This window comes from Vigna radiata, chromosome 6 (assembly GCF_000741045.1).
Source record: "Vigna radiata var. radiata cultivar VC1973A chromosome 6, Vradiata_ver6, whole genome shotgun sequence".
Taxonomy (NCBI): domain Eukaryota; kingdom Viridiplantae; phylum Streptophyta; class Magnoliopsida; order Fabales; family Fabaceae; genus Vigna; species Vigna radiata.
The window spans coordinates 26,926,461-26,936,158 of NC_028356.1; the positions used below are offsets into that span (position 1 = coordinate 26,926,461).

The 9,698-nt window shown below is 34.2% G+C and overlaps 1 protein-coding gene across 1 annotated transcript; it reads left to right on the top strand.

Moving 5' to 3' along the window:
* Positions 1-2,674: 2,674 nt before the first annotated feature.
* LOC106763908 (probable beta-1,3-galactosyltransferase 5) lies at positions 2,675-6,209 on the top strand. Its single transcript, XM_014648082.2, has 11 exons — positions 2,675-2,802; positions 3,022-3,118; positions 3,241-3,287; positions 3,403-3,620; positions 3,712-3,775; positions 4,376-4,448; positions 4,532-4,652; positions 4,765-4,852; positions 4,927-5,052; positions 5,658-5,767; positions 5,857-6,209. Exons 1-11 carry the CDS (start codon positions 2,714-2,716, stop codon positions 6,003-6,005), a joined length of 1,182 nt encoding a protein of 393 aa, XP_014503568.1. The 5' UTR covers positions 2,675-2,713; the 3' UTR covers positions 6,006-6,209.
* The last annotated feature ends 3,489 nt before the right edge of the window (positions 6,210-9,698 follow it).

Sequence of the window (9,698 nt, forward strand, 5' to 3'; positions counted from 1 at the left end):
AAGTCTATAGACTGTAATGTATTGAATACAAATCTTCTATGTAAGAGTAATCATATAAGCGACTTGTAAGTAATAAGTTGATAGCAATTCTAAAGAGAATTAAAACACTTATTGTGTAACTCAGGCGAATTAAGGAAATCTAGGTAGCGTATCAGATGATACCAAGATTGTCTAATACCAAGAGTGGTGAAACTCAACCAGTCTAGGGTAACAGGAGTTATTCGTTGATTAGGGATACCAAGAGTGGTGAAAAATAATGCACAACCAAGAGGGGGTGAAACTCAACTAGGCAGTATATCGGGGGATACCAAGAGTGCCTAGGGATAATAGGAGTGGTGAGAATTATAATCTTGTTGAAGATTATAGTGGAACCCTCTAAGGATAGAGGAGACTGGATGTAGCTTAGTTGGAGTGAATCAGTATAAAAATATTTGTGCATTTAATGTTTACCTCTCTTTCAACGATTATTTTATAAAACATACAGTTGCATTTTAGTTTTGATCACAAGATCTTCTAACACTAAACCATTGTTTATTTAGAGGAAGTTCTTACAAACACTGTAGTGAATATTCTGAATAGCACGTGAAAAGAATTTATTGTTTAAAATCATTTACAAGGTCGAACNTTTAACAACTACTTGCAAAATCTCGTACTTGACGAAAGTGCTATAAAAAAAGGTTGTGAAAAAGTTTTTTCATTAACACTGCCAAACATAGGTATGCCAATCGTGTTCATAACCATGAGTAATATCGTCCAAGAGTTATCACTATCACCATTTCCAACTAATCGATACATAATTATAATCGACTAAAGTGCAAGAACAAGTCAGTGTTTCAGTGTCCGAGTACAAAAGAAGCCTGACATTACACTGTCTGAGCACCAAAAAAGTAAATCTCTATATTCTTTCTTGTAAACTCTATCATTATAGTGGTTCCCTTCAACTAAGGTTATTGAAGAAAGACTGGATGTAGGCTTGGCCGGACCAGTATAAATCTTTGTGTTGATCTTTCCCTCCCTCACTTTTATTGTTGACAGCCTAGTGCCCAAATACAAAATGCAATCCAGTGCCCAAGCAAAGGAACAACTCGAAATCCCAATGCCCAAGCACAAAAAGCATTTTAGCATTTATAGTGACTAAGTACAAGAGTAACTCAGCTTTCTAGTATATGGGTAACTTGGATAGAGTATGGGAGCAAATAACAACTTGGCGCAAGAGCAAATCAACATTCCAAAACCAAAGTACACAAGTTATCTACCACCCCAAGTCCAAACCGAGACTAAAGAAGGCGACCCACTTCTTTCTCCAAACTTTAACCATATGTCGTTAGCCCACCAATCAGGGACATGATACTCTCCCCAATCTAGACGAGCAGCATCAAGCCTCAAGGTTGGCAAACTTGATTAACAAGTTGGAAATTGGTACCAATTTTGTGTCTCTGTTTGTTAGCTCTCATCGACCATAATACACAAACCGACCAGGATGTCCCACCAAACCTTAACGTAGGACGCCTTTACTTCCTTCGACGCAAGCCAAATTCAAAAAAGAAGACAAGAAACACAAGGACGAGCTTAGATAGGACTTAAAGAGTGACAATGATTACTTGGAGTGAAGTATAAAGAAATCCAAGATAAAAAAAAATTAAAATCATCTTTAGCTCGCCCTTAACCTGCCTAAGTCGGCAACACCCAACAAAACCTGCCTAAAGTTGGTCGCATGAAAGTGAAACTTGCCTAAAGCCTGCAACACCTAACAGAGCTTACCCAAGTCGGTAGCCTAGCATCAAATTTCCTAAAGTTCACAACACAAGTCAAAAGGGTTATCCATACAAAACAATTTTGGTATTACAGTTATTATTTATGATGGAATATCATTATGTTATTATTAACTACATTGTTATTATATGCTTGAGATATGTATTATTCTAATAGGAACATAAGTCCATGACCAATGTTGATCATGTAAATACAACTAATCTCGACATTTTGGTAGTTATTATTTATGATGGAATATCATTATGTTATTATTAATTACAGTGTTATTATATGCTTGGGGTATGTACTATTCTAATAGAAACATAGATTCATGACGAATATTGATCATATAAATACAACTAGTATCTTTTAAGGAATACTCACTTCATAATTACTTATACTCGTTATATTAAAAAAAAAATCATAAACCCTCTTACTTGACGAGGAAAAATCTATTTATAAAAACACAAAAAATTTAATTTGAACGAAGCTACTACTCAAATCTTACAACCTATCTACAAATTCACTAATCTCGATCGTTTGGTATAACACTAAAAAAAACCATAGGGAAAATTACTTTATAGACTTAAACTATGTATAAATTTATGGTAAATTTACGAAACTGTTAGAGAAGATTGATAAAATAGCATTAATAGACAGCCTGTAGAGAGGAATGGAAAAATGATTTTAAAAATGACAATTACTTCTGTCTTGTCAATCCAACAAAACATTAACTAATTTTTGAAATTCTAACATTTTCATAAAATATTATTTAAACCATTATTTATTAGTAAAGTATGATCAAATGCTCCACTCATAAATTTCAAATAGTTGACTATTGTTGTCCTCATTTTTTTTATTCTTAATGTATTCTCATATAAATATCCACAAATCAACCTATTAAAAAAAAAGTGTACTTGAAGTTGTAGTTCTCGGACATAAACACAGACAAAGAATCAATATGAAGACTCGTGGTTCCGCCATCTCTGCAAAATGGGTTCCAATTTTCTCTGTATTTTCCTTCATTCTTGGAATGATCATAACGACCAGGTCACTATATCTTGATCGTTTTAACTTTTTTCTTCACAAATTTTTTATAGGATTCTTCTCTGTTCTGTGGTCCTGTTTACTTTATTTTACTTTGTTAAACTGGAATACTAGAGTTCGAAACTTGAGTCCGTGAATTGGCGCTTTGTTTTCCGAAGTTCAAATTTTTATTGCTCATGTTAATGACTGAACTGAATAACGACAACGTTGTTTACTTCGCAGGATGTGGGAGGCACCTGAGTCTAATGGGGTGCTTCTGTCAAATCATCGACGCGACCAAGAACTGCAAGTGGTGACAAGGGATTGTGCCACTAAAAAGGCATGTTTTTATGGTTCACTCCCAGTGATCTCTTCAGTTCCATTTGCTGATGTTTTTTGCATTACGTTCTGTTTTTTAAATTTCTGGTGGTGTTTTGACTGTGTCACGTGCAACCTGTGCAGGATAAGGATCTAATGAGTGAAGTGTACAAAACCCATGAGGCCATTCAGTGAGTGCTGAGAGGAACATGTTTTTAGTTGTGGTTAGAATTGTTTCCATTTGCAATTTGCAATTGAAGTGTTCTTTGAATGATTGGTGTTTATGATTTTGTGGAGCGGTATCAGATCCCTGGACAAGCAAATTTCCGCCCTTCAAATGGAGCTAGCAGTGGCAAGGAGTGGCAGAGAATCTGAAACCTCAGGTGGTTCGGCTAACACCTTGGCCAGAAGATCCTCCATTGAAGGCCCTCCAAGGAAGAAGATGTTTCTAGTGATTGGCATAAACACTGCTTTCAGTAGCAGGAAGCGACGTGATTCTGTCAGAGAGACTTGGATGCCACAAGGTATCTGTGAATGCAAATTGTTTTAATCTAATCTAAATGGTGATGCACTCATTTCTGATAATTTGTGGTTTTGGCTTCACCTTTTGGTCAGGGCAGCAGCTTCTTCAACTGGAACAAGAGAAGGGAATTGTCATCAGATTCATGATTGGTCACAGGTTATTTCTTGTAAGATTCTTATTGTGCTAGTAAGGTGAAATTATCATCAAAATAAAGTATGGTGTGAATCAGAGGAGCGTTACAATAATGTCTAAAGTAAATAAGGTCAGCAAATGAATTAATGGCTTTATCCATAATTCCTTAAAATGTAAAGTCATGTGAAGTTTCCTTTGTCAAGTGAAACACCTTTATATACTATTTGTTGATATGATAGCACCGAAAGATTTTTCCCTGTTTTATGTGACAGTTATCTCCATTACACAGTTATCTGACCTGTAGATTCTAAAATGAGCCACAAAATTTGTCACGTAGAACTTCATTTTTAACCCTTACCTTGTAGAAGAACCATCGGTGACAAAGTTACAAATTGCTGCAGAATTTTCGGTAATCCTTTACTTTATGTATTAAACTCAATCACTCAATCTCATGTTGAGATGATCAAGCTCATAGAAGATTCTTGACATCACAAAAGAGTAAATTCTGTAGTTACCATAGGCATGTTTTTATTACTACTGATTGAAAATAGATACATGTTTAAAAGTGACACACAGTTATCCTTAACGGAACTGACATGAATGATTTTGTCATGGTTGTCTCAGTGCAACTTCTAACAGCATTCTTGATCGAGCTATTGATTCAGAAGAAGCTCAGCACAAAGATTTCCTTCGCCTGNTAACTCATATCACTGGAACTGTTTTAGTGATATAAATCCTGATAATCTATCAAGACTATGATATTGTTTATTCATTTTGTAGGAACATGTTGAAGGGTATCATGAATTGTCTGCAAAGACAAAAATTTTCTTTTCTACTGCAGTTGCAAAATGGGATGCTGATTTCTATGTCAAAGTGGATGATGATGTACATGTCAATTTAGGTATATGCTGTCTCAATACATCTTGACATTTTTCTTGTGTTTCCATGCTTTTTTTTCCTCCACTCCATTCCCCTCACAGGAAAGGTTTGTGCTAACAACTGCTGCCATGTAGGTGTACTTGCAACAACCCTTACTCGTCATCGTTCAAAACCCAGGGTGTACATTGGATGTATGAAATCTGGACCTGTTCTTTCACGAGAGTAATTCCACTTGACTTATGTTTTTCAATTCTCCTTGTTGTGGCTGTGTTATCTGATCTTGTTTCTTTCTCTAGGGATGTTAAGTATCATGAACCTGAGTTTTGGAAGTTTGGAGAAGAGGGTAACAAATACTTCCGACATGCAACTGGACAGATATACGCAATCTCTAAGGATCTAGCCACCTACATTTCCATTAACCAGTATGGATATATTTTTTCATGCAACACCAAGCCACATTTTTGTTGACAGTACAAGAGAGGTTAATCTATAGTATACAACATGGACAAGCACTGATAGATTTAACAAAAAAGGACCATTTAACTTTTTTCACCTTTCGCACTCACTAGATTCACCATATACTTTGAAACATTTTCCAATGTTGGAGATTCCACCCAACTAAAGATAAAACAAATTTATAATATATAAATAAGTGTGAACATTATTTTATGAACCGATTTAATAGANTAAAGTTAGGTTTAAAGTTTATTTCTTAATATGTATTAAAGTCATTTGAAAAATTTATCTTAACGATATTTGTTATTTGTTGTCAATATTGGAAGTTTAGCATTAACTAAAGATAAAATCAATTTAGAATATATATATATATATATATATATATATATATATATATATATATATATATATATATATATATATATATGAGTACAAATATAATCTAACAAACCAGTTTGGTGGAGGTTGAATTAAGTTTAAAATCTATTTTTTAATAGTTAGTTAAAAGAGTTTTCTATCTTAGTTCATAGATCAGTCGGAGTTTAAAGGATGATCCTAACTGTGATTGCAGGCCAATATTACACAAATATGCCAATGAAGATGTGTCACTTGGTGCATGGTTCATAGGTCTAGAAGTTGAGCACATAGATGAACACAACATGTGCTGTGGAACTCCTCCAGGTATGACATGTGAAAATTCTTAGAATATGTGAAACCAACTTGGTGTCTTCTTCCCATGACACGTTATTCCTAACAAAGGATTTGTGCAGACTGTGAGTGGAAGGCACAAGCAGGTAACATATGTGTTGCATCCTTTGATTGGACCTGCAGTGGAATATGCAAGCCCGTGGAAAGGATCAAATATGTGCACTCAAAGTGTGGTGAAGGGGATGGAGCTATTTGGAGTGCTTTAGCTTAGGTTTGATCAAATAAAGTGCTTTAGTTTAAACAATAAGCTTCTACTTTTTAAATTATAGTTGATTCTTTATATTTATAAGTCAATTTGTAATTGGGTTTCCTTAGCATTGTTGTATTAAAGTAGATGGAATATGTTTCTATTCAGCCTAATAGAAATACTAGAACAAGGTCCAACAAGGTCCACTAAACTTATTTGTAATTGGAGCAGTCTAAACTTATTTATTAAAACAATATTCACATATCATAATTAATTTCGACAATTTAGTATTATGGTTATTATTTATGATGAGGTATCATTATGTTATTATTAACTATATTGTTATTATATGTTTGAGGTAAGTATTATTTCAATGAGAACATAAGTCTACAATCCATGTTCATCTTATAAATACAACTAGTATTTCCTAAGGAATACTCACTTAATAATCACTAATACTCCCTATATCCATAAAGATCCTAAACTCTCTTACTGAATCAGACGCGACGCTCCTCGAGGCATTTTCCAATGGCGAAACATAGTGGAAAAAGGAAAACTCAAAAGAGAACGACAGAAAACCCTAGGAACGAAGTAAATCACTAGAGGTAGAGTGGATTGAAGGTTTGAAAATCCTAACTAGTGCTTCAAAGCGGATGAATGAAGAACCCTAAACCCTAGGTTCGACTCTTTTTGTGGTGGAGAAGGTCTTAGAAAGCCTAGGAGAATCGATTAATCAGTGGAAATGCGAGATTAATCGATGGAAAAGGTGATAAACTAGGTTGCGAAGGCAGGAATGTTTTAAACGGAGGAGATCTCTGGATGAAGATGAAAGATGGTTCGTTCGGTGACGAGGTGAGAATGGAAGCTCTTGACAGTTGATTCGGTGGAAAACCTAATCGGAAGAGGTTGTTCAGAGCTTGTGTGTGAAGCCCAAAATGGAGGTTGAAGATAGAGTAACGTTGAGAGGCAGATGTGGTTCGAATGATGAAGAACAATGATGTGGTTCGATTATGAGAAGTATCGTGAGAGAATGTGTAGATGTGTTGAAAGGCATAGTGAAAGAAGATGAGGTCTCAAGAGAGAACACATGGTTGATGCAGTGTTGATGCATGCCACGAAGGCTGAAGCAGATTGAAGGAAATGGCTTTGGCGAAGGAGAAAGAATATGTGGAGAATAAGTGCAAAAATGAAAGGAATGGAAGTATACTTGGAAGGTGGCTAAAGAAGGATCCCTAGGATTCTTTAGTCTTGACTTTCAAGGAGGGTATTTCTAGTGAACCATACTTCATGCAAACTAAAAATACTATACAGTGAGAATAAGAATACAATTAACGGACACTAGAGAAGGCTTGTTGGAAAGTATGTTATCATCTCTTGTCTACAAATCCACACCTAAAATTCCTATAAGATCATTTGGTGCCCATCATGGGGCCCTGGTAAAACATTTCCCCAGCATCACCTCCCTATGGTCACCACCCGAAGGTCTGCCCAAATCTCCCACAGAAGTTAACCAGGTGGCGACTCTCCATTAGCAAGTGCAAATGCTCACACAACCATATAACAAACAATGTTGAGCTTGAGGCCTTTCATGCTCAACAATAAGCCAACCTACACAAGCTCTAGAAGCTTCAGTAGAGGCTAATTTGCCTAAAGGATGAGAGGTCATCTCTTCGACATCGCCCTAATCCACGTGAAGAGGGTTGATGAATCATTATTTTGTCAAAATCTGGGATTCCCCTTCCCTAAATTAACTTGTCATACAAAATTCGCTCTACTCTCCTCTTTTACTCCAATCAACGTCCACCACTCTTTCACTATTCTTTCACTCGTTCTTACACTCGTTGTCATGACGTAAGGCTGACTATTGTGTTGACACTACTGTGGTGAGAGGTTTCCTGCTACGTTGAGGGATCTTGGTCAAGGGTTCCTATTGTGTTTTTTGCCACTGTTGTGGTCTAGGAAGACTGTTGCCGTCGAGAAAGACTATCGCGAGGCCCTTTCATCGAGATAAGTTGTGTTTGTAGAATGAAATGTACAAGTTATTTCTACCCGCATCCTATAATCTACGTATCTATTTTTGAGATCACAATAAACAATTTTGGAATTTTGTTTTTCGGAAAACAATCAATCCTTTCTATTGTGGAGAAAAAAAATTAGAGAAGTTTTTTTTTGTGGGTGTAAAAAGCAGCAGCCTGATTTCTATTTGAAATTTTCGAGCCTTAAGGACTGGGCTGCAATTCTGTTGCTAGCGAACCCACACAACCAACTAATAATTTGAGGTGAGACTTAAGCATTTCTTACAACAATACGTAATCCCAAATTTACCCATAATTATCAGAAGTTATACCATGTCTTAACCATTCATTGAAAGGTGATCAGACAGGTCTTTTGTAGAAGATTTAAATTACTTCACATTCATGGGTTGTTAATAATCAATAAACAATCATATTATTAATTAGGGACGACAATAAAATGGGATACACCTAAAACTATCTCATTTTTAAAGTAATAATTTATTTACATTTCCATTTCTATACACAAACAATATTAAATTTCTGTATCATTCATCTTAATTAAAAAAAGATATTATGTACCCGTGTCCTTATCCTGAATATAAACCAAATAATTTTCGTATAAAAAATAAAAGTCACTGTAAAAAAATAGTGAAATTAATAAATATTCAATGTAAGAAAATATATTTTCTTTTCTTTAATACCAAATATCAAGAAAGAAATTATGATTATATAAATAACAAAGATGAAGTTAAAATAATATAAAGAAGAGTAAAAATAATAAAATATGTGACCGAGAAATAAGTTATAAAGTTAAAAGACTTTAATATATATAAATAAAAGCTAACAATAAAAATATATTTTATTCTCCTACGCTACTTTCTTTTACTGAAGTTTAAAACACAAGAAACTTTTGTTCCCAGTTTGGTTGAAGTGTGTCAAATTCGTCTTTCTTTTAAAAAAAAATGTCAATTTCTTCCTCATATAGAAAAAATTTGTGTCAATGAAGTCATATCCATTAAAAACAAACTAATGGTGTTAAAAACTTAAAATGAGTTTTGAATAATAACCACTTCATGGGTCCGATCCCTGATTTTGCAATGGATAAAGTGAGTTTTGAAAACAATGATTTTTAATGGAGATGACTTGATTGACACAAATTTTTTCTATATGAGGACGAAATTGACATTTTCTTAAAAGCGGGACGAATTTGACACACTTCAACCAAACTGAGGACAAAAGAAGCAATTAAACCATATTTTAACGTTTAGATTTTTGTCAAATTAAAAAGATAACATTTACTTTTTTTTAGATAAAATAATGTATTCATTGTTCGTATTTTATTTTTTATTAAAATCTTCATATTTTTAATTTTCTTAATTTTTTCTACTTTTTAAATGTAAGTAACTTATTTTATTTAATAATTTTTTATTATTCGGATGAACTTGAATATTACTACACGGAGGACTACGATAGGTACAAATACTTAAATAAATAGACTATAGTAGACCAGTAAGGATGACAGATCTAAGAGAGTTAACTATAAATAAATGAGATTGTGACGAAAACTTGTAGATGACTAATGTATGGTTCAATCCTAATGTATAGCTATAATACTATATCTCTCATAGATTGGGATGAAATCATGCAACATATAGCAAGATGGGCTTCTTAAAAACATTGTATCTAAATCATTGTAATATTT